Source organism: Panthera pardus, unplaced genomic scaffold (genome assembly GCF_024362965.1).
Source record: "Panthera pardus isolate Hobbes unplaced genomic scaffold, ASM2436296v1 HiC_scaffold_15, whole genome shotgun sequence".
Classification (NCBI taxonomy): Eukaryota; Metazoa; Chordata; class Mammalia; order Carnivora; family Felidae; genus Panthera; species Panthera pardus.
The window spans coordinates 16,643,845-16,668,047 of record NW_026526710.1 but is presented as its reverse complement, the minus strand read 5'-3'; the positions used below and the strand labels follow the sequence as shown (position 1 = coordinate 16,668,047).

At 55.7% G+C, this 24,203-nt stretch overlaps 2 protein-coding genes across 14 annotated transcripts; one reads left to right on the top strand and one right to left on the bottom strand.

Annotated features, from left to right (window-relative positions):
• Positions 1-73: 73 nt before the first annotated feature.
• Positions 74-14,369, top strand: CCDC157 (coiled-coil domain containing 157). Of its 13 annotated transcripts, XM_019426663.2 has the most exons (15): positions 74-255; positions 1,014-1,116; positions 1,813-1,881; positions 2,773-2,886; positions 3,040-3,192; positions 5,488-5,746; positions 7,495-7,666; positions 8,411-9,053; positions 9,767-9,844; positions 10,219-10,409; positions 11,729-11,905; positions 12,072-12,240; positions 13,311-13,450; positions 13,863-13,951; positions 14,039-14,369. In XM_019426663.2, the coding sequence occupies exons 6-15, from the start codon at positions 5,499-5,501 to the stop codon at positions 14,286-14,288; spliced, it is 2,157 nt and encodes a 718-aa protein (XP_019282208.2). In that variant the 5' UTR covers positions 74-255; positions 1,014-1,116; positions 1,813-1,881; positions 2,773-2,886; positions 3,040-3,192; positions 5,488-5,498; the 3' UTR covers positions 14,289-14,369. The 13 variants fall into 13 exon arrangements, with proteins under 13 accessions (XP_019282208.2, XP_019282218.2, XP_019282219.2 ...); XM_019426673.2 differs by lacking the exon at positions 2,773-2,886 and having other exon boundaries at positions 11,738-11,905; XM_019426674.2 differs by lacking the exon at positions 2,773-2,886 and having other exon boundaries at positions 11,729-11,857.
• A 1,656-nt stretch (positions 14,370-16,025) lies between these two features.
• Positions 16,026-23,072, bottom strand: RNF215 (ring finger protein 215). Its single transcript, XM_019426678.2, has 9 exons — positions 22,705-23,072; positions 22,328-22,471; positions 21,780-21,851; positions 21,614-21,699; positions 20,999-21,155; positions 17,459-17,578; positions 17,236-17,379; positions 16,929-17,031; positions 16,026-16,840 (listed from the first exon to the last, which is right to left on the bottom strand). Exons 1-9 carry the CDS (start codon positions 22,987-22,989, stop codon positions 16,818-16,820), a joined length of 1,134 nt encoding a protein of 377 aa, XP_019282223.2. The 5' UTR covers positions 22,990-23,072; the 3' UTR covers positions 16,026-16,817.
• Between the last annotated feature and the right edge of the window lie 1,131 nt (positions 23,073-24,203).

The window sequence follows — 24,203 nt, the reverse complement described above, 5'->3', positions numbered from 1 at the left end:
TTCGTGATGCAACTTCCTGCCCCTTTCCTAGGGCTGCCAGCGCGAGACGCCGTTGCCATGGCAGCGGTCGGGGCACCAGGCTAGGATTTGTAGGCGATCACAGGAGCAGCAGGCGCGCAGGGGACAGTTCATGAGCCGACCAGACACTGGGGCTGAGGCTGCAACGCAGGAGACTGGGGAGACGTCCTATATCACTCTCCGGACACTCTCCACCCGCACCTCACGACCTTGGCCCCCCTCTCCTTTACTCCTAAGGTGGGTTCCTCGCTCCCTCACATTGGCCTGTCCCTTTGGAGAGCCCCTTCCCCTCGAGGCTGCCTTCTGAAGACCCCGCCTTCCTTCTCCCTTAAACTCCTCTTTTGCTTCAGGTCCACCTCCTCTATACCCCCTTCCCAAGTCCCAAGTCCCAAGTCCCAAGTCCTAATTCCCACTGGTCCCTTTTCCCGTGGGACTGCCTTTCTTAGGTTCCACCCTCTACCTCCCATAGTCCCGCCCTCAAGCCCCACAGACCATCTCAAATCAAGACCTTTTCAGGTGCGTTCCTGCTGACCCTAGCTTCCCCAAGGCTCACCTCAAATCCCACCCATTCCACTTCCTCTCCTGAGATACTGTCTTCTTTGTCCCGTCACCCCTCCCTCCCAGCTCCTGAATCCGGGCCGGCTTTTGCCCTGTCTGGATAGTTTAACAGTTTCTTCACCTGTGAAATGGAGCCCGGGTGGGAAGAGATGCCCTCCCAAGTGTCTTACCCCAGCCCTCTTTCTCACACGCACACACTCCATAGCTGGTTTATGTCATTGTTGTTATTATTAATGTAGAACGATGATAGCTAGGATTTATTGACCCTGTGCCAAACACTACATGCTTTACATCACTTATTTCTTATAGCAACTTATTTACAGATGAGAACAGTGAAGTTTTGAGTTGGTGGAGTGGAAATCCAAACCCATTCTTGTTCCTTTACTAGTGCAGCTACTTATTCCTTTGTCTTCATTCAGGTCCTTTATTATCCCCAGGGATCCAGGCAATTAGCAATCCTGAGTCAGAGGCTGACAACTCGTTTTAGAATTTCCAGAGTGTTTGATGACCTTGAATCTCAGCAGGGGCACTGGCCAGGAGGTAGGCAAGATCTTTTTTTTTTTTTTTTAAATGTTTATTTATTTTTGAGAGACAAAGACAGAATGCGAGGTGGGGAGGGGCAGAAAGATAGGGAGACTCAGAATCTTATGCAGGCTCTAGACTCTGAGCTGTTAGCACAGAGCCTGACGCAGGGCTCAAACCCAAGAACCTCGAGATGATGACCTGAAATGATGACCTAAGCTGAAGTCGGACAGTTAACAGACTGGGCCACCCAGGCACCCCAGAGGTGGGCATAATCTTTTACCAGAGGGGTAGGGTCCTATGGCTCAGAGAAGGAAAGAGCTTTCATGTTGAATGGGAGTGGAAGAAAGGCCCCTTCCCTTCTCTGCAAGTCAAAAGTCCACCTTAAGCATGAGGGAACTCAGAGGCAGGGTTAGCTGCTGCTCCTTCCTCAGGGCAATGTTAGCACAATTAGTGCCATCACCTATATGATCTCAGTCAGTACAGGGCTGGCAGCTTCAGGCTGAGGGTTCCACTCAAGACCCAGGAATTACAGAGAAAGCCCATGTCAAATGCTTCTTCACTTAACACAAAACTAAGTGGTTCTCAAAACACGTTTGTAACTGCAAATCTCTAGTGTTCAGAAGAAAACGACGGGTGGTGACCTTGGATATTTTTCAGTGTTGTTTTCCTTTCACATATTACTGATGCTTTGGCATTTGTTCTACTTAACAGAACCAGAGTTCAGGAGTTGGTATCTCAAATGGTCCCAGATGGCAGCTATAGTTATTTGAGGGTGAACAGGTCAGTGTTTCTTGATGTCTTCACAAGCAAGCTCCTGAGTTCCAGGTGCTTTGCCACCTGCATATGCCTCCTGCCAGGATGGGATTGCTTGCTTTATTTATTTCCTGCCTCCCATTCCAGGAAGGAAACCCAGAATCTTTCAGTCTGTTTTTTCTGTTTGTTTCTGCCTCATTCCTTAGGGATATAAATAAAATCTCACAGGTGGCAATATCTCACGAGAGGCGGTCATGTGGCAACATGAGTTTGCGGGATGTGGGCCAGTGTGTGTTTATGAGTGTTGTAGGGTGGATACTCATTGCCCCGTGGGTGGAACTGACAGAACTGACACACCAAAGACCTGCCCCCCGTAGGGGTCCTCAGAGGTGGTCCCTGGGGACAGGGCTCTGTGTGTCCTTCTCTGTCTGTATTCTTGACACAGTGCGCAGCATTCATAGGTGCTCAGTCACCTTTTGCTTCATGAACACACAGGATGTGACCCTCTATACCTGCACTGTCCAGTGCAGTAGCCACCAGTCCATGTGGTGGTGCATTTGAAGATGGTGGCTGGTCCAAATTGAAATGTGCTGTGTCACATAGACACTGGATTTTGAGACCGAATGTGGAAAAGACTGTAAAATAATCTCCTTAATAATGTTATTTTGATTTCATGTTGGAGTGAGAGTATTTGGGGTTTATTAGGTTAAATAAAATATATAGTTAAAATTAACTTACCTGTTTCTTTTTACTTTTTTATGGCTAGTAGAAAATTTAAAATCCCATATAAGGCTAGCATTATAATTCTTTTGGACAGTGCTGCTCTAGAAGCAGCATGGCCTGAAGACAGAGCAGAAATGTTGGACTCAAGAATCCTAGCTCCCTGAGTGACCTTGGGTTAATCCCCTAACTTTCCAGAGCCTCAGGTTCCTCACCTGTGTAAAGGAGGCAGATTCAGGAAATAACACACACTAGGTCCTTGTGGTCAGGGCCTAACACCATTAAAGTACAACCTCTGTGCTCAGGCTCAAGGTAGGTGACCCCACATGTGCTTTCTCTCACTCCATTCCTCTAGCCTGGGACACCCTCTTCTTCTTCTGGGACAGGCTCCTCCCTGCCCCCACCCCACCCCAGGAAGTCTCCCTGAGTGCCCACTCACTCACTCTTGCCTTCATCCATTCCCAGACACTGAAGAGCTACTCGGGGCCAGCCCTGCACTGGATATAGGAAGCCAGGGACCTGGATGAGCCTCTGACCCTGAACCCCAGAGCCCACAGGCTAGTCTGACAGCCAGACATACTCAGGCATTCCGCTTCACCGGCAGGCACCTGTGCAGAGGTGAGGACAGGGCCCAAGTCCTCTGGGAAGCCAGAGAGGCCAGCTCAGCCCTCAGGAATCACCTCTGGGTGCCTTTGAGCATCCCAGGAGCTGTGGGCACAAGCAGTCCCTCAGGTCTCTCAGCCCAGGTGGCCAGGTCATACCACAGTGAACTTAAAAGACAGTCCATGCACTTGTAGAGAAACAGACTACCAACTACAAATATTCAAATAATAATTCAGTGCCAGTGTGGCATATGCTGGGAGGGAAAAGAACAGAGTGCTCTGAGAATGTGTAACAGGTGAACTCACCTGGCCTCGGGACCTGAAGGAAGGTGTCTTATCTAGAGAAAGTGTGGGAAGATGAGGGCACATTCTGGATGGTAAAATGCTGAAGTGGGAACAGACCACACAGGGGCAGAGCCCAAGGAAGTGTTCCAGTGTTTATGCTGTAGAAAGCCATTCAAGAGTTCTAGGCTGGGGGGTGAGTTGCCTTTTATTTTATTTATTTATTTATTTATTTTTTAATGTTTATTTATTTTTGAGACAGAGAGAGACAGAGCATGAACGGGGGAGGGTCAGAGAGAGAGGGAGACACAGAACCCGAAACAGGCTCCAGGCTCTGAGCCGTCAGCACAGAGCCCGACGCGGGGCTCGAACCCACAGACCACGAGATCATGACCTGAGCCAAAGTCGGCCGCTCAACCGACTGAGCCACCCAGGCGCCCCTGAGTTGCCTTTTAAATGATCACTCTGGCCATATACAGAATGAATGGACGAGGTGGTGCTGGGCAGAGGGACGAGGGTGACTCCTAAGGGAAGCGGTGGCGGTGGTCTAGGGAGAAGATGGAGTGTGGAGCAGCACTAACGAACACGGTGGTGGGTTCTCAGTGTGGTCTGGACACAGGATTGGCAGCACTAGGCGCTTGGATGTGAGGGTAAAGGAAGGGAGTACAAGGAAGTGTCCAGTTGCACATAGTGGGGGTGCCATTTTCTGAGATGAGTGAGGTTGGGGTAGAAATAGGTTGGAGGAAGAGAAACTTCTGTACCAGGCCTGGACTTGCTGGGAATCAGGGAAACCAACCATGACCTAAATACTGCCCAAGCAGCCCATGCAGGGCAGGAAAGAGCTATGGTACAAGGAAGTGCTTTCTGCTGCTAAGAAACCCACAAAGGACAAGAGACCCTGCTTCAGGGTGGGGAAGAACCAGGGCTGCCCAGCTCTGAACAGAGGGAAGAGGGTGAAACTGGCAGGGCATGCGATGAGCCACTGGAGGGGCAGGACAGTGTCATGCTTCTCCACCTTCTGAGTCAAGGACCAGGGACCATTTGTCACTTTCTTCAGATGTCCACAGATTCCAGAGATGGACAAGAAGCATTCTGTATGGGCTGCAGGGGGAAAGGGGACATATAGAAGGCAGGCAGTGGCTCCAGACAAGGATGGTCTTTGTTGTTGCTGCTGCTAATAACAGTAATCACAAGAATAATGTTTATTATTGCTTGAGCACTTTTACTGGTGTCTTGCCCTAGAGGGTGGTCAGGGAAGGCTTCCTGAAGGAGGTGATATCCAGGAAGCCCAAAGGATGAGAGGAATTAGCAGGGTGATGGGAATTGAATGGGGAAAGCATGATATAGACCAGAGAGACAGATCGGGCCCAGGTTTAGAAATGAGTGCTGGCACTTGAACTGCTGTTTGGAGCTGATGGTGGTTGGGACGCAGAGTATGGCAGTGGGGGAGATGTGGCCAGAGGTGGCCTTTCTCCCAAGGGAGTCCTGAGGGGTGTTGGCCGGTGTGACATGCTCGGGTCGGGTTTGGCCCAGATCTCTAGAGCTGAAGTATGTCACTTGGAGGGATCAGACCTGCGGCCCTGCTGGAAGATGCTGCAGCTGTCCAGGCAGGAGCTGACAATGGCCCAGCATGATCCAGCCCTTCCTGTTACCCTGTAACTACCACTCTCTTTTAGGTGTCAGTTGCCTGTTCAGTGGTTTGCTCAGGGAGAGAAGGACTATAGGTACTTGTTCACAGCTGTATCTGCCCAGCCTTTAGCAGGGGTCTGGCACACCTGGGCCCTTGGAGGGACTCCTGGAGCTATGGAATTGGCAGTGTGGGCATCGCGTTGGGGGGATGAGAGGGACTTTGGTAAAGTCTACCCACCAGCAGGTACCAAAGGGCCCATGACCCAGGCCTGGGAAAGACTTTTCCCCAGGGTCTAGGTTGGACTTTTGGCCTAAGAACGGGGCAGATCGGGGTTTTAGGAAGTTTCCTCCAGCAGCAGCCACATGGCTCTGGCTAACGGGGATCCTCTCTGCTCAGCAGGAGCCACGAGGATGGCGCACTTGCTGGGCAGCCAGTCCTGCATGGACAGCCTGCGCAAGGACCTCACCGACTTACAGGGCGCCATTGTGGATGTGTTCTCTCGTGCTGGGCCTGTGCGCTTCCCCTCCTGGAAGTTCCCTGACCGTGTGGCTTGCGACCTGGACATGGTGGCCCTGCTAGAGCACTATGACCATGTGCCAGGTGACCCCGAGTTCACGCAGCTGTCCCATGCTGTTCTGCTGGAGCTGGTCATTGACAGGTGAGGGCCTCCACCAAACCTGGTGATCTCAGGATGCATCTGCCCCTTAAACCAGTAGACCAGCCTTGGGATCCCCCTCAGCAGGGATAATGTTGGTGACAATAATCACCTTTAACTGAGTACCTGTCAGGAGGCTGGTCAGTTCAAGGCCCTCATAGTGATCTCTTCTGTCACGTGCTGTACTTTCCTATCGTGCCTGCCCTCAGGGGTTGCCAGCAACCGCCGCACCCCCCCCCCCCCCCGACCCCACCACAACAGCTGCCTCTCCAGCTGCCGTCGCTGCCTCCTCAGGGTTTCTGTGCCTTGGGGACACCACGGCTGCTGCTCAGAGTTTCCATCCCAGGCTCTTTTTCCTGGTGTCTTGTGGGCTATGCTATTCTCTGTGTCACAAGGTCAGACATGGAATATGTTTTTCCAGATTCTGGCCCTGCTGGGAAGAGGCCAGCAGATTGCCCTGAAGCCCCTCCACTTCCACACTATCATTAAACGTAACATGGTCATCAGGCTTCCACTTCCTGGGGCCTGAAACCCAGGCTCCCTGTGCTCCAAACACGTACCGAAGTCATGGGGGCCTGACAGGCAAGGACACCAGCGGTCTGGGGATGACCTGCCTGGGGACAGAGAAGCCAGGGTAACCACTTAGAAGAATCCCCAGTATGAAAGCATTATTTGGAGCCTGTGAAAGGCTAAACACGGATAAGCACAGAACACACCTTCCTTCCTCTGTGCCTTTACATACACTGTGCCCTCTGCTCGAGTACCCCTGCCCAACCCTTCCTGGTCCGGCCAAGCCCCACTCATCCATCAAGGCCCAGTCTACCTATGCCCCTGGGGAAGCTGTTGCTGACATGTCTTCTCCACTCCCTCTGTCAAGGCCATGCTCTGTCTTCTTTCCAGGCTCTTCCCCCTGCCCCCCCCCCCCCACCAGTGCTGCCCAGCACTGCAGCAGACACAGTTGTCCCCATTCACAGAGGAAGACACCTTGGCCCAGAAAGGGGTGGGCCCTGGAGGCATTTGGTGCATCCTCCCCAGGCCTTCTCTGCCCAGGCCCCGATGGGTTTAGGATGACCCTTCTGCACTCGGAACAATACAAGGTGGCTTACCTGCCCAGTATGCTCTGTAAACATAATTCCTCTTCCTTTAAAATAGCTTGGTTCCCATGCAGATCCAAGCTCATCCTTCTAATGCCTCTCTTCCTTAAAAGTAGCCTGACTCTAATTTTGAACACTGAGGTTAACATAGACACCCAGCTGTCTTCATGTGTCCCATGTCACAGGAGCAGCTCGCCCTGCAGGAGACCCTGACTAGAATCAGGAAACTCCAGGGCACGCCTGCCCTGCATGCTCGCCCTGAAGCTGTGGGCAGGCCCTTTCCCTTCTTAGAGTCTCCGCTCTGTCCTCTGTAAGGTGAAGGCTCTGAGCCATGTGTGTAATGCAGCCACCCACCCAGCACCTTCCGAGCACTCACAGCACAACTGAAGCAAGACTGTCTCCCAGAGCATCCCAGTGTAGTGGGGAACAGCCAGATAGCAGTGCTGTTACCCAGGAAGCCTGGAAGAGGCCCCCAAGCGCAGCCCTCAGGGAGGTCTTCCTAGAGGAAGTGGCTCTTGGATTGGGTTTGAAGCTGGTCCAGTAGAGCACATTTTAAGGCCCTCTAAGTCCTCAGAGCCAGAGGCTGCTAGTTGCATGGTGTGTAGGCATGCCTGCACCAGGCTCTACCCTAGCTAACCCTCCCGTCTCTGCCCACAGGCTCCTGCTGCTGCTTCAGAGCTGTGCCAGCTACTTGGAGAACCTTGGTTCAGAGCAAACAGTGCCCTCTGCCCAGGCTGTGGGGCGCTGCATGTCTGTGGGGCTCACAGCGCGGTGCTTTTGGAACAGCCTACTGAGGCTGGGCATGCTCTACAAGCAGGCAGCCCCACAGGTGGGTTGGCTCCCCCCCACTCCCCAACCATGGCCACCCTCATACCTGCCGCAGTCCCAGCTTCCTTGCACGCCATATGTGTACCACATCCTTTGCTGGCCCCGTGCTTCCTGAAGGAGATAGTATCAACTCTGGAGCCTTCCTATCAATGCCAAATACAGTACGCAGTTAGCAATGCAGGCCTCAGGGGTCATGTCTGGGCTACCTGGCTCTGTTCTTTATGCATGGGACTTTGGGGAAAATCCCTACCTACTCTGAACCTCAGTTTGTTCATCTGTACAGTGGGAATAATAGCAATTCCTACCTCTCGGGGCGTTGTTGGGTAATACTGTTAATGTTAGCCCCATTTGTTATGGCTTATCTCGTAATCTTTACAAATCCCCAGTGAGAAGGACCACCATCACCATAACAGGGAGGAAAGGAAAACTGTGAGCAGCTACCGTGACCTGACAGCAAGCAAGTCCACTAGGCAAGACCCCAGTAACTGGCAGCTGCAGCTTCACTGTTAGACACCTAATGCCATGCATGTAACTGCACGGAGCCTAGGGCAGGGGGCAGCAGAGAGGGGGCCTGGGCTTGGTAAATTGAGGCAGTAGAAAGGAGAAGGTTCTCTCTCTCATTCACATTGGTGTCAGATAATGAGGGTCTGAATATCAGGAGAGGCTGTCACAATATCCCCAGGAAACTGGTCACCTTCCAGGCCTGTCTCCCTCATCTGCTTTCCCTTTCTTTTCCTGACCACAGAAAAGGGTAAACCAAGGGGAGACCCTCACCTCCAAGCCCACAGCCAAGGGTGAGCCAGCCAGGAGCCCTGAATTTGTGACTGCCAAGTACATCAAGCCCCCCTCCCCAATGCCGGCCTCGCCCCAGACCTGCCAGGAGCCAGACAGCCTCCCTGCCAGAGTATCCCTGCAATGTCCAGCCAGGACCGTCAAGAACAGTAGGAGCGTCCACTCCCAGACTGTGGAGACGGCCCTGGTGCCCTGTGATGCATGCATCAGTGTCCAGGGAAGCCTGCGGGAGGTGGGCAACATGGTCATCAGCCTATGTCAGAGCCAGAACTTGCCCTCGTCCTTAGGCCAGTTCCAGCAGCTGGTGCAGGACATGGGGCTCAGGCCGCTGCCGGCCGCCACCATGGGCCACTGGGCGGCAGAGCAGAGCAAAGACCTGACACGCCTCAGTAAGCATGTGGAGGCCCTCACTCAGCTTGTTGGGCCCCTTAGGGCCCAGCTGGAGGAGGCTGAGGGCCAGAAGGATGGACTGAGGAAGCAGGTGGACGAGCTGGAGCAGGCACTGCAGCAGGAGCAGGGGGAACGGCAGCGACAGGCAGATGAAGCCGCGCAGCACCTGGTGGAGTGGGAGCACAACAAGCAGCAACTGCTCACAGGTCTGTGCCCCAGACCCCGGACCTTTAGTGCCCAAGGCTCTGCTATGGCCTTAGCGCGGGCTCTCCCAGAAGCGGCCCCCACAACAGGGCTGCAGGTATCAGTAGTCGGTGTAAAGAAACCCGGGCTAAGGAGTGGGCAAGAGACACAGAGGGAAGGCAACTCATCAAGCTGGTGACACTGCAGGCAACTGGAGCTTGATCCCAACGGGGAACACTGGAGCTGGTGGTATAGAACACGCACCTCAGAGCTGTCCCATAGGAGGGTGAGGGAGCCAGGGAATTAATCCACTCACTCCGGTGTCGCTGAAGTAGCTCCTGGCAGAGCTACTCTCCTGGCACCTCCAGCCAGCAGAGCAGCCTCTTTGGCTTCAGTGGAAGCCGTCAGGCAAAGGTACAGCTATGGCACCAGAAATAGGCCAGCACCCACTGATGCCGTGTGGCCTGACGGATTTGGGCAAACCACTGCCTTTTCTCAGCCTGTTGCCTCTGTGGAGGACACTAAGGCCCAGAGAGGTATAGAGGCATTGCAGTCAGCCAGTAGATAGGGTAAATGGGGGCCCAGGCCTCCTGGCATCTCCCTAGAGTTTCTACAAGCCCAGGGAGCCCCTCTGCACGGCAACAGCTGCCACTGCTTTGCAGGGTACACCAGGTGTGAAGGCACTGGCTGGGGCCAAGGGAGCCTCTGAAAGACCCCTCTCTCTCGGCTGCCATAGAGACAAGTGACCTCAGGATGAAGGTGGCCACCCTGGAGAGGGAGCTGAAGCAGCAACAGGAGTCCATGCAGGCTGTGGGTGAGGAGTCCCATCGTGTGGCCCTGAACCCCATGCCATGTGCTCGGTGGTGCAGCAGGATGAGCACCCTCCATCTCTGTCCCCTGGGCTTCTGGGGCAGAGAAAGGGAACCACAAGGAGAGTGGGCCTGACTGGCCACGCTGTTGGGTGATGGCCAGAGTTGGGGTGCCACCTCCCGCCCAAAGAGCACCTTCTATTTTCACAACCCACTTCAGGCAGTGTTCAGGGCCCCATTTTGTGGCTGAGGACACTGAGACCCAGAGATGAGACCCCTCCGCACCCCACCTCAGGTCCCATCCGGGTCAGAGGCAGCACAGGGACTTGCATCCAGGCTTCCCTGCACTACCCTTTCCCATGCCCACCCAATCCTGCAGAGACCAAGGCCCAGCAGCTTCAAGAGGAGGCCGAGCGCAGGGCAGAGGCCGAGAGGCAGGTGCACCGGCTGGAGGAGCAGGTGCAGGTGCTGGCAGGGCGGCTGGATGGGGCCAGCCAGCAGATCCGCTGGGCCAGCACAGAGCTGGACAAGGAGAAAGCCCGAGTTGACAGCATGGTCCGCCACCAGGAGGTGAGGCCCCCAGCACCTGAGGGTATCTGCAACGTGGGCTGCAGGAAGAGAGAGCTCCATTGGTGGGGTGTGGGGGGTTATCCGTGTAGGGTACCTACTCCCCAGCATGCACCCAGGTTGTTTGATTTTTACCAAGAGTCTGAGCCTTTCCCTGAGCCCTGGGCCCTGGGGAAACAGTGATCCAGGAACAGATATAGCCAAAGGAGGCCTTGTTCTGGAGGAGCTCCCTACCCAGTGAGGACAAGCAGTTGGGCCACCGTAGTTCTGCTGCCAGATGGCTAACAGGGGCAGGAAAAGTACTGCAGGAGTCTACAGAGGGACAGGCACATCTGCCTGTGGGAGTCCAGGATGGCTTCTGGGAGGAAGTGGCCTTTAAACTGGATGCCAAGGGCTGGTGATTAGTCCATCAGTCAGAGGAAGGATAGGGAGGGCAAGGGTGAGCCGAAGCCCAGAATACAGCTGTGCCCTCAGCATTGGGGCCTTGCAGGAACCCTCAAGAGTATGGCTGAGGGAGCAAGTAACCTGCCACCTAGAGAAGGGGATAGGTCTGGGGACTGTCCTGACTGTTCTTAGTCTCAGAGGCTCATTTGGGAAGCCAAGACCCCAGGTGGAAGTCCCCAGCATCAGGCATGGCCCAGTATGGGAAAGCCTGTCAACTGCAAGCAGGTGCTTTTCTCAGTGTCCTGCAAACAGTCATGGTCACCGTGCATCAGGTGTGTGTAGTGATCCAGATGGTAGGCTTCAGCCTCTGGAGCCCTCTTGTTCTTATTCCTCATCACAACAGAAGGAGGCAGATACTCTTGTCATATCCCTATTTTATGGTTAAGGAAACAGGCTCAGTGAGATTAAGGAAATTGCCAAAGCTGCACAGCTAGCCAGAGGTAGAGCCAGGACTCAGAACGGACCAGCTTTGGGTCTTCCTGCTTTGCACTCAGTGGGTGTCAGGAAATGTGGGTCCCAAGTGACATGGGCTGATGGGACACTGAAGACCTAAGGAGAAGAAGAAAAGCATATTGCCCAGAATGCCTCTCCGAGTGGAGACTGTGACTGTAAAGAAGGGGGCGAGACTGATAATTAATTGGCCAACTGCTCTACAAAAGGGCAGCGGTCTGCAGGTTGGGGGGCTTGGCCCTGACTGGCCTGGGGGTATACATTAGGGTATACAGCTGTGTTCCCTGTGCCCCTTCTTCCGCATGCTTGTGCACAGCCTCCCCTCTACACAGGCAGGGCACAAGGGAGAGGGCTTGGAGGGTCAAAGATACCATAGCCTCCTTTGTACCAGCCGGCTGGGCCTCACCCGCCTGCCCACCCTGGCTCAGTCCCTGCAGTCCAAACAGCGAGCCCTGCTGCAGCAGCTGGACAGCCTGGACCAGGAACGTGAGGAGTTGCGGGGCAGCCTGGACGAGGCCGAGGCCCAGCGGGCCCACGTGGAGGAACAGCTGCAGAATGTACGGAGCGAGAGGGAGCAGGGGCAGAGCCAGCTCCTGGCCCAGCAGGTGGGAGCGGGCAAGGCAAGGGTGTGGGATGGCTCTTCCCTTTCACCAGAGGGGTATCCAGCCAGCTGAGTGCCTGTGGGCCAGTCCCCTGTCTGGAAGGGAAGGGGGTGTCCCCAGGGGAGTCAGGAGCCATTCCTCAGACAAGACGAGCCTCTCCCTGCCCCAGGAGCTACTGCAGAGCCTGCAGCGGGAGAAGCAAAGCCTGGAGCAGACCATGACAGATCTGCAGCTGACCATATCGGAGATGGAACGGGAGCTCGTGGAGCTGAGGGAGCGGGAGCGACTGCTGGTGGCCTTCCCAGACCTGCACAGACCCATCGAGGCCCAGATCCCAAGTAGGGACCCAGAGGTGGTGGAAAGGGCATATCAGGGCCTGGATGGGCAGCTGAGGGTTCACCTGGGCAAGACACTGGGTCTGCAACTCCCCAGCCTGCAGCGTGGCCCCTACCGAGCTCCCAGGACACACAGTGCATCATCCACTCTGTGTAGATGGGGACACAGAAGCCCAGAGGTGAGGTGACCGCCCACTGTCACACAGCTGAGTCCAACGTACAGTTCTAACATCGCAGCCTGTGTTCTTTACCACGTCACATGCCAGTCCTTGCTCAACTTCCTCGTGTCCCCCATCCTGGTGTCTCCCCAAACCATACCACGGAGCCAGCTCCAGGGGTACAGCCCCAGTTATCCAGTGTCATGCAGCCCATGGCACAGGAGTGCTAGTTACCCATCTTAGCAGAGGACTGGATGCCAGGCAACCTGGGTTCTCATTCCAGCCCCTCCAGCCCTCATCCAAATGGATGGGGGTGAATCCATTTGCAAGGCTGCCAGGAAGATCCACCACAATTTAGTGGTCCTGAGCACTGTGTTCCAGGCTCTTCCACTGTCCCTTCATCTGCCCCACAAGGCAGGCAAGAGCCCTTTTACAAACCGTGAAACTGAGAACCACAGCAAGCAACAACTTGCTCAGGTTCATAGAGTCAGAGAAGAAACCTCCATCCCCCAAGTGGTGAGAAAGAACGTCTTTGCTGAATTCCTGTAACTCATACCCAAGAAGAGCTGGCTTTGTGACTTTGGACAGCTCACTGTCTCTCTGGCCCTCTGAAAACAGGCGGCTTTGGCAGAGATTCACTCTCTTGCCTAGTTACAAAGTCTTCAGTGAGCTGGAGGTCCCACGCAGCTGTCAGATTCTACAATGCTGCAGTCACCTCCCAGCAAGTAGGGGTGGGAAGCAGAGACAAGGCCTCAGGAGAAGGAAGATGAGGTGGAAGGCTCAGTGCACTGACTGTGCTCAGCTCACCTGTGCTTGCCAGGCCACCAACCCAAGCCATACCTCAGCTGGCATGTGTGCCCTCTGAGGTCCTGTTCCACGGGTTGGGGTGAGGTACCAGAGAGCTTGTCTCCATAGGCTCCGGCAATGTTACAGACGACATGGAGAGGCAGGTGCAGGCCAACGACATCCGCATCCGGGTCCTGCAGGAGGAGAATGGGCGGCTCCGGTCTATGCTGTCCAAAATCCGGGAAGTAGCCCAGCAGGGGGGCCTTAAGGTGGGCATCCTGGCTCCCCAAGCTGAGAGGGACGACCCTTGGAGACTTGGAGGAGGTACCTAACTGGCACGTCTTCAGACCCCACCCTGGGAACCTGTTGAAAGCCTGTCTCATCACATGGCTTACACAGGTTTCAAGCAGGCATGAGAGTGTTACAGTGCCTGCCAGCTTCGAATTTCCCCCTCCAGTCCTTGGTACCTTTATTTCAAGTGCAACCTGGAACTTGTCAGAAAGCAACACGTCCCACACTTACTGCAGCTGGGGTAGCCCTGGAAGGCTTCCCAAACCCTGCCCCTCAGAGGAAGGGTGTGGGTACAGGTTTGGGCCCTCCCTCTCCTCCATGGTGATGATACCCTCTCTGAACAGTACAGAGAAATTTCCTGAGCCTTTCTGATATTGGCTTTTTTTGCAGCTGATTCCACAGGACCAGCTCTGGGCCCCTCACAACAAGGGCATCCACGGAGCAGCGCCCCTGGCCCAGGCCCAGAACGCATCCCCAGGGTGAGTAAGGCTTTGCCAGAGGTGGGGCAGATAGGTGGGCTGGTCCCCCTCACTCACAGGGGATCTTGCCATCTGGTCCTCCCTCAGGCCCCCGGACAGGCAGCACCTGCCCAGCAGCAGGACAGCCAGTGCGGGCAGGACCCTACCGTGCCAGCTCCGGGCATCCTCACCTCAGCAGCCCTGCAGCCGGCCCAGCAAGCCCTCCTTGGAGGACAAGACCCACTCAACCAACTGTGCTCAGAACCCCATCCAGGCCTTGGCCAGGCTGAGGAGGAGGCTGTCACCAGGCCAACGCCAGGCCAGCCCTGCACATCAGCCCCAGGAGCGGCCCACGTAGCCTGCTGTGGGGTGGGGCTAGAGGGCAGGTGTCTGGCAACCCACTCAATGTAATAAAGCCCTGGCCATCTGCCCACAGCAACCTTGATCTCAAAGCCCTGGCTGAGCCAGGGGAAGAGTCCTTCCTTCCCCTTTCTGGGAAGGGACCACCTAGTCCCCAGTCATGCAGGTCATCTGCCAGGAGAGGCCTGGCACACTGTGGGCCCTCAGTAAATGGGTGCTACCTGCCTCTGTCCTGACAGGGCAATGGGAGAAGAGGGCACACCAAGGACAGAAAGAAGCTCCAGTACCTGGGCCAGGTGAAAGGCCCACAGCAAGGGCAAAAGGGTGATGTGGAGTCGGTGATTCCTACCAATGAAGAGCAAGGTCAGGGTAGGGGGTATGTCAGGGAAGGAGAGCAGCTGCCAAGGTAGGCCCAGTGAGGATGTATGAGGCAGAAGGGTGTCAGAGAACAGGGTCCCGGCTCTGGGCTCACAGAAGCAGGCAGAGGGCAGGGAAGCCTTCCCCATCCCAAGACTGGGCCTGGGACCTCCTGCCCCAGCTCTGAATCTGGGATGAGGACATTAAGGACCCAAGAAAGGCAGCCTTCCTTTTACTGAGGATCTGTTCACCTTCAAGAAATGTAGGCGTTTTCTAAATCCAGGAGGCTGGATTCCTAGAAGGCAGGGCAAGGCCTCATCTAATCAGACACCCAGCAAGCCCTGGCTTCCCAGGCCTGTCTCCTAAGACCTGGGCATAGATGCTACCAGCCACACCAGGCCCATGGTCCAGTTTTCCTCACGAAGCCTCCAGCCTGCCCTAAGTTACCTCATCAGTGAAGGATAAGCTCTAAGGCCTTACTGAGGACTTCTCAGGGTAGGCACTCTCAGCTTCCTGTGACATTTTCCCCTGGTGAGGAGGCCAGCACGTAGTGTGCCTCAATTTACAGAGAAGGGTTGAGAGGGGCCATGTGTGTAGCTCAACTGGCATGACCACTGTCTGCCCGACTCTCGCTTCTGTGGAGCCCAGCGGTCCTGAGATGCCCTGGCCCTGTCCCTTACAGGTGAGAGCCAGCCCTTGGGGTGGGATCCCTGAGGTAGGAGGCATGGGCCCCAGGGGGAGGACCTGTCACAGCTCAGCTCCCCTCTGCTCACAGTTCTGTAGGTCAGAAGTCCAGGCCCTGTGGCTGGGTTCTCCATTCAGGATCTTAGAAGACTCACATCAAAATATCTGCCAGGTTACATTCCTTTCTGACAGCTCTGGGAAAGAACCCATTCCTAGGCTCATTCTGATTGTTGGAGGAATTCTGATTCTTGCAACTATAGGACTGAGGTCCACTTCTTTGCTGGCCACTGGCAGCAGGGGCCACTCTTAGCTCTTAGAGGCTGTCTGTCTTCCTTGCCAAGTGTCCCCCTCTGTCTTTAAGTCAGCAACAGAGAATTTCTCATGCATTGAATGCCCTTCCTGCTTCAACTTTTGACTCTTCTTCTTCCATCAACTAGAGAAAACTCTCTGCTTCTAATGGGCTCTCATGTTAGGTTAGGCCCTCTTGGATACTTTCTCTACCTTAAAGTCAACTGTGCCATATAACATAACCTAATCATGGGAATTAAATCCATTAGACTCATAGTTGCAGGTTTATAACAGGGGATGTTCAGGAGGGCTGGGAGATCTTGGGGCCCATTTTAAAATCCACCTCCCACACAGTAGAGCCCAAAGTGACTCTTCTGTCTTAAAACATCCACACAAATCTGATAGCTTACGTTAAAATATATCCATGTTTACTTCAATATTAAACCTCCCCCTACCCCAAATCTAAAAAAAACCGGCTGCCCCTAAAAGATGCACCACATTTATCCTGCAGCTTCAAGTATCCTGGTCGGCAACCTATAGCCCGGCCAAGAAGCACAGGACTTGATGGCTCTTGAGGCCTCTGATCCCAGCCAGGCCTGGGAAGGGAACCCCGCTGGACAGGCAGTAGCACTCATAGCTCCCAGTGTCCAAGGGCTGAGGGCAGTATCAGTGGAAGGGCCTCTCTGGGTTGACCATCACAGCCTTGACCAAGAGGTGTCCCCAAGGCTGGACAGCTCCTCCCACAACCCAAACCCCAATAAATAAGCATAAAGCCTGGCCAGCCACTGCAGCCTCAGCCCCAGGGATACCTGGACAGGCAGGTCAGAGAGCTGCCAGAGCCCTGGGAACAGCTGCGCTGCCCCACACCCTCTTTCCAGGGTTCCCACCCAGGGTCATGGGATCTGTCTGTGGGGAGGGCAGACACAGACATGCCAGGATGGCAGAGAAGGGCCCCAAAGTGGCTTCTCCCTCTTGACTGGCAGGTCCAGACCCTGCATCCTTAACTGGGGGCTGTGGTCCCTCCTTCCCAGTACAAATATGATGGGGTGCCTTGCCCCCCAGGAGGGGAGGCCCCTATCCTTCCTCCCACCGGCAGAGCTTCCCATCCATCTGCTGTTGTGTTCCACGAGCCCAGGCCTAGGGCCAAGGTGCAGGCGAGAGGGTCCCTTGCCCACATGCAGAGACGCAGCTGTGGCAGCTAATCATCTGAGTAGCGGTTCCCTGCAGGAGAGGAGGAAAAAACAGGAGGGAAGGGTCAGGTGGGAAGCAGGTATATAGCCAGCCAAGGGTCCCCACCCTTGGTGCTTACCCAGTACATTGAATTTGCACAGAGGGCAGGTCTGCTGGAGCATCAGCCAGGGGTCCACGCAGTCTCGGTGAAACTCATGCTTACAGGGCAGCACCCGGAGCCACTGCAGGGGGTGAGGCAAGAGTTCAGGCCCCAGAGTCAAGCCTCCAAGTGGGGATGCCTGGCCCCCACCTGAGCTGGGGAAATGATGCTCCCAGCGGGGGCTGGGAGCATAAGGGCCCGGTCGGAATGGTTCTGGGGTCTCTCAGGAGTGGAGTGAGAGACATCATGGGTCAGCTGATGGCTGGCCTCTGCCCAGGGCACTAACCTGCTTGTTGCAGAAGTAGTCCAAACACACGGCGCAAGTCTCAGCACCAGGCTCTGGGGGCCCCTGTGCTGCCCTACCCAGACGGCAGCGCCGGGTCTTGAGGGATGCCAGTCTCCGCACCACGCGGCGCTTGAACAGATCTACCTGTTGGGGGAGGGCAGACACAGTTAAAGGGTAGGCTGGAGGTCTGGGGGCACCAGGGCTCCCAGGAGCTGGCTCTCACCTGGCCTCCGGGCTCCCGCTGGCTCTGCCTTGACGCCTGCCGCTGGGCCTGGACCACAAGGCCTGTGCACAGGAGCATGGCCACCAGCAGGATGGCGTTCCACAGCTGCTGCAGGGGCTTCTGGAAAGGGGAGTAGAGTGTCAGGGGTCCTGGAGCCACTCCACACTCTTCCCACAGTAAATCCCCTCAAAGGACCAGGCAGGTAAGGTCCGTTGGCACTGTGTCCCTGCAGGCTCCTGGCTTCCTCTTCTGAAGCCTCTGTTCCTCCCATCTGTGTGCTCCCAGGGTCTGCCCCGGCTGTCTACACAACTCCTCGTCCAGCAGCTGAGGGGACCCACATGTGTCCCCAGCCCAGGCCTCTCTTGGGCAACAAACTCAGTATGTTTTGCATACTTGGAAGCTTCTCTCTGGCAGCCTTACAGACTCCCCAGCCCCTCCCCAGCTCACCTTCCCATCCCAATCCCTAACCCACACTTCTCCTGGTCTACTTTCTTGAGCGCCATCACTTACCCACTTCTGTGTGGGCAGAACATTCACATGGTCCCCTGTGGCTTCATGCTTAGGAGTCTCATGCATCCCTTCCCTCCGTCCCACCCCTCTACTCCTTGGATGACCTGCTCAAGTCTCATTAGCCCATTTCCCACAGCCACAAGGATCTCACCTGCAAACTGATCATGGAGGACCCCTGCTGGACACTCTACCCTGCAATGCCCCCACCCCCTGCCCCCACCCTCAGGAGAAAACCCAAACTCCTCTAGCAGCCCTCTGACAAGGCCCTAGATCTTCCACCCACTCTGTTCCTTGCTTCTTCTCATGTTCCCTGTTCTTCCTCACCCCTTCCCTTGGCTAATGCCTTTGGAAGTCCCTTGCTCCCGAGCTCTCCCTGACCACCAGGGCTAAGCAAATGCTCCCACTCGCCTCCCCCTGCCCAGCCAAGCCCTCCTCACACTCTTTAGTGTGTACTTCCTTGCCACCGCCCTTGGTGGTCCCGCTGGTGGGAGGGAACCACATCTGACCTGCCTCAGCCTTTGAGAGTCCCCTGAGGGCCTCAGAGTTCTGGGGCACACAGTGACTTTGACTGAACTCCCCCCACAGCAATGTGGCAGCTGGACTTTGACTACAAAACAGCTGGCTCAGGAAATGATGCAGCAGAGTAAGCAAACTCCAGCCAGCTCACCCACACAGGCTCACCTTTTCACAGGGTCTTTGGATACGTTAGGAGGAATGAATGCATTCATTTAAAAGCTTTCTGCATTCCTAGTAGCTTTCTGCCATCATGTTCTTCCTCAGCCAACAATGAAGTTCAACTATCATCATGTTGGGGGAGAGAGGCCGAGAAATTATTTGCTACCAAAAGAGAACACCACTCTGGATAAGGCTGGGTGTCACTAGTGTCACAAGATGTTAATCTTGCTCAGCGGTGGCACCCGAGAGACCATTATCAAGAGATGTCAGTGAGCCCCAGCTTCCCACTCCTCACCCTCTCCCTTGTGGTCTCTGTGTCCCTGTCTCCCTTGTGCACCTGCTCCAGGAAGCTTTCCCCAGCACCTTAGGCTGAGCTCAGATGCATTTGCTGTGTCCCAAGGGCCGATGCCCACCACCAGCTCCGTGCTCAACCCAGCAGAGGGACAGCCATGGCCTATCTCCTCCCCAAATGGGGCCCAGGGCTGGAGCCCAGGGCTGGAGCTACCCTGCTGAGCCAGACTGACACGTGGCAGGACTCCATGGCCATTGCAATGTAAGCTCTCCAGGGTGGAACCTGGACTTCCAGGCTTTGGAGCAGCCTGTGAGCACTGGGTGGGTGGAGGGCATGGCCGCCTTGGAGCTCTGCTGCAGGCTGGAGACCAGCCTCCCCAGGCTCAGCCCATCTCAGGGACCCCTAGGTGAGGAGGGAGGGCAGGGTCTGTCCATCCGAGCAGTAAGGGAGTGGTTTATCTGACCTTTCTGATACACGGGTGCTGCAGCTCTGGATTTTGAAGCTGGAAGGATGGTGACTAGGCCCTGGGGTTGGGGCTGAGAGCTGGCTTCAGGCACCCTTAAGATTCCTCAGCTATCATGGCTAGCCAACAATTGTATGGGTCCACTGTGGCCAGCAGCATGGCTGTTCAGCTTTGCCCTCTGTACCAGCCAGACTGACCTGAAGACTGCATACATTCCCAGCTCCAGGCCCCTTGCCCAGCCTGCCCCTTCCCTATCTCCAGTCTTTCTACAGGCACTTCCTCTCATCTGACAGCCCTTCATCAAATGTCTGCCCCACCCACAGGTCTGAGTGGGCTGCCCTCCAGGGGGAAATACGGTGGGGCTCCCTTTTCTTCCAGAAAGCCCTTCCATTCTACCAGTCCTAGTGGCTGCTCCTTCCCTTCACAGAACTGTGGTTCAGTTCCTGCTGCTCAAACAGTAAATACCACAAGCTGGGCTGAACTGCAGAGGCCTTTTTGTGTGAGAGAGCCCTGCTCATCTTTGAGCCCTTCAGGACCGAGCCCAGGTGTCTCAGGTCTTTTGGACCCTCCACAGCCCTTCTCATGGAGCCCTAAGTGTCCTAAGATCTCAAAAGTTATCTGATGACTGCTAACTCATTCAGGAACTTCTAACAGTGAAGATATTCAGGGTAGCAGCACCTGCCCATCTGCTCCATGCCCACTGCGAGCTTTAGGTACACGACTCCCTGACAACCCTGTGGCTGTGTGCTGGCCTTGGTTCACAAGCGAGGGATATGAGACCAGAGAAGTTAAACACACAGCCTGAGATCACTCAGCTAAAATTGCAAGTCTGCCTGACTTGAAGCTGCCCCGCATGGTCCACATCCACCAACATCTACCAGAGGCTGCCCACCAGGAGACCAAGACATGCCTGCCCTGCAAAGAGTAGGGACTCGAGAAATGCTTATGGATGGAATACCTTTGAACCCTCTTGATGCCCAGCATTGAGAAATCCAGAGATAAGTAAGACATAGCCCCAGCCTTCAGGAGACACCCATTCCCCAACACATATACAGGATGGCCTGTCCTAAGAACCCTGTGAAGGGCTTGACAAGGCACTGCTGTGATTTAGAAGAAGGAGAGAGGAACGGTGAGCGGAGGTTGTGAGGGAAACTTTCCAAAGAAAGCAGGCAGACAGAGACATATGGAATCGGAGAAAAAGAGCAGGCATGGGCAAGGCCTAGCGGCAGGAAACCAGGGTATGTGTGAAGGCCAGTAAATGGCACAGGATGCAGAATATAAGGAGAAAGCTAGAAAAGAAAGGATAGGTGAGTAATTAGGAGCGCTGTGAAAGCCAGACTAAGGAGTCTGAGCTTTATTCTGTAGGCAATGGGCAGCCAAAGAGGGCTTCTGAGCGGGAGAATAACATGACAATAGTAGTTGACACTGTGCATGACCCCGGTCAGGCACTGCACGGAGCACCCACCATGTCAATGAACACTCATTTCAGCCCTGGGAGGTGGAAGAAGTGCTCCTGGTCACCAAGGCGAGGAGAGGCCACAGGATCTGAGACAAGGCATGTGTGCGGCCCCACCTGAGTCTCCTCCCCCCAGGCACCCACCTGCTCCTGGGCCCGACTGCCTCCCAGGCACACCAAGTCCTGCCATCCTCCGTAGCCATCCTTGGAGAGGCCACAGGTGGTCCACAGGGTCAGCTTCCACTCGATATTGGCTGACAGGGACTCTCCGCTGGTGATCTCAGCTGTGGCCTGGGTCCTCCTGGAAGGGAAAGCCACAGAGGGGCCAGACGGAAGGACTCTTGGGAGGAGAGGCCCAGACCCATCCACCCCAGCCTTGTAGGAAAAAAAGGATACCCCCAAGTATCCTCCCACAGCCCTTCTGCTTTGGCTTCTAGGTCCTTCCTGGCTATTGGTTTTTCCAGTTCTTGTATCAGCCAGGCCAGGGAGGCCTGCAAGTCCCAGAAAGAACCCGTCAATCAGGAATCCAGCTTCCTCCTTGCTAGAGCCAATTCCCCTCTGTCCCTAGAGCTGTCTCTTTGCTCCAGGCCTTGGTATCTTCTTTCAGTCCCCTCACTCATTTTTCAGACTAAGAGACTATAGCTTTAAGGTTAACAAGAAAATCCCTGGTCCTGAGACCTCTGAACCATGGCAGATTCAGGGACCCCTCAGTACCCAGGCTCCCAGGCCCAGTCCTTTGGAACCCAAACCCCAACTCACTGCAGCAGTGCCTCCAGTAGCTTGGTGACATTGGAGGAATAATGGAGGACAATCACTGGTCTGAGCAGAAGCTGCGATATGTCTAGCTGTTAATGGACAAGAAGGTCAGTTGGCCTTGGTCCCCTCTTCCCTGGCCTGCACACCCCCACTGCCTGAACACGTTTACCTCTCGGACCACGTTGTGGTTCAAGATGAGGAGGAGCAGGGCAGAGGCTCCCAGGAAGAGCGCCCTCCGCATCTGCAAGGGGACAAAGGCAGAAGCTAGCAGGCACCCTGCCCACACACCTGCTTCACCACCCACGACAGGGTTCTTAGTTGCTGGCTCTGCAGCAAGTGTTTCCTCTGGACAGACTGGCTGTACACTCTTTGAGGTCAAGGGCAGAAACTCTTATTCCTCCTGCCATTCCCCCAGATGCTCTGTGGGACTCCAATGATTCTGTGCCTTCCCTGGTCCTAGCAGGAAGGGCCTGCCCCCAGACCCTGGGCAGGAACTCCCCATCTGATACTCTCAGAGCCTGATGAAGTTTCCTGACTCTCTGGCCTCCTCCCACCTCCCTGCTTCCACTGACTCAATTCTACAAACTGGGGGCCCTTGCCTCACCCAGGCCCAGGGTTTCTCTGGAAGCTCCTTAGGGGCCCACGTGGTAGTCTGGCTCTAGCAGATGCCTTGAAACCCCTTCCTCCAGCCCCCTTTGCCACCTACACCCTCTGCACCTGCTGAACCAGGGCCTTAGGATAGGCCTGCGGGCCGCTGCCCTGACTCTCCTGGTGGAACTGGGCCGCCTGCTCCTTGCCCACGTATGCCACTGCAATCCAGCCTTCTACCGGCACCTCCTGCTCAGCATCCACGATGTCCATCTGTGGGGCAAAGGACCATCGGCAGAGGGAGGAGGGGGAAGAAGAGAGGACACACGGAGGATTCAAGGCCAGGGTTTGGAAGCGAGTTTGAAAGGGAGAGCATCTGGATCTCGGGTTTTGGAAGCCGGAATCTGGGGCCTGGGCAGCCTGGGGAGGGGGCGCTGGACTGCTAGGGCTTGGTCCAGGATGAAGGCCAGATCCGGGTGCGGAGCCAATGGCTCGGCTGCGCTCACCAGCAGCAGGCGACCGCCCAGCGTGGGTGCTGGGTCGGCTTCGGGGCCAATCCTGACGCCCTCCAGGATCAGAGCGTCCTGCCGCGGCAGCCTCACGTCCACCCTCACGGCGCGGGCCCCGCCCCGCCCCGCCCTGGCCGCAGGCTCGCTGCCGTCCGCCGCAGCGCCGGGTCCCGCCAGGCCCAGCCAGAGCGGCAGCAGGGGCAGCAGCAGTAGCAGTGGCGACGGCGGCGGCGGAGGAGGCGGCGGGGGCGACCTCAGAACGGGGCGAGCGGCGGGGCCCATGGCCGGACCCTGCGAGCAGACGAGACGGGAGCCGGGGGTCCGGGACGCTGGGGGGCGAGGGGGTGGGGAACGTAAGGAACAAGGCCGCGGCCGGACGGGGCGGGGCGCCGGGAGGGGCGGGGGCGGGGCCGGACGGGGCGGGGCGGGGCGCCAGGATGGGGGTGGTTCTTTGCGACTCCAGCGCTCAGACTGGGCCGCGCGCACCCCCTGGTGGCGGCGGAGAATTCAGGCGCCGGCGGCCGCGGAGGCCGGAATGGGGCGGAGCCCGGGTAGAGGTCTGTGCAGAGGTGGGAAGTAAGAGAGTTAGCGGTCACCGCCTGTGGCCGTTGTCAGACCTGCCGAGACCAGAGCAGGGGAGACCGAGGGAAAAAATTGGCCGCAAGGGGAGGCGGAGGCACGATCAGGGCTCCAGAAGGGCAGGAACAAGGGACAGCCCTTGCTGTGCGCCAGCCTTAACGGTTACACGGTCATACGGTGTGGCCTTGGTCAAGTCACAACCCCCTCCTTCCTGGGTTTCTGTCTCTCCTCCAGACCAAGCTCCAGGAGACAGAGAACCAGACATTGGCGTGGGAAGAAGATGGGGGAAGGGTCCTGAAAGGGCTGAGAAAGGGGCTCGGGGTGCTTTCCTAGACAAAGCAGGGCAGACACAACTCCTCAGTGGCTCCCACAGGCTGGGTCTTCAGGCAGGTCACTTTTCTGGGTAGTAAAATGAGCGTGATATTAGAGCAGCACTGCCTCATCTCTAACAATTTCTGATGCCTAAAGGAATGTGAGAGGTCCACACGTCCTAAAACTCATCCTTTTCTCCCAAAGGTTGTGGCTGCTGGGAACTACCTCGTCTGAAATCTGAACCTTTTAAAAATTGTATCCTGGAGCGCCTGGGTGGCTCAGTCTGTTGAGCTTCCTACTCTTGATTTTGGCTCAGTGTGATCTCATGGTTTGTGAGTTCCAGCCCCATGTCTGGCTCTGCGCTGGCAGCAAAGAGCCTGCTTGGCATTCTCTGTCTCCTCCCTCTCTCTCTCAAATATAAATAATTTTTTAAAAATAAAAACTGTATCTTGATAAAAGGGCAAAGGCCAGATAAGCCACAACACTCTTTCCCCAGTATTTTATTTTGAACATTTTCAAATATACAGAAAATTTGAAAGAATTTTATAGTGAACACCCATAAAACCACCGATGATGAACTGTCAAGATGCCCCTGAAGAATAAGA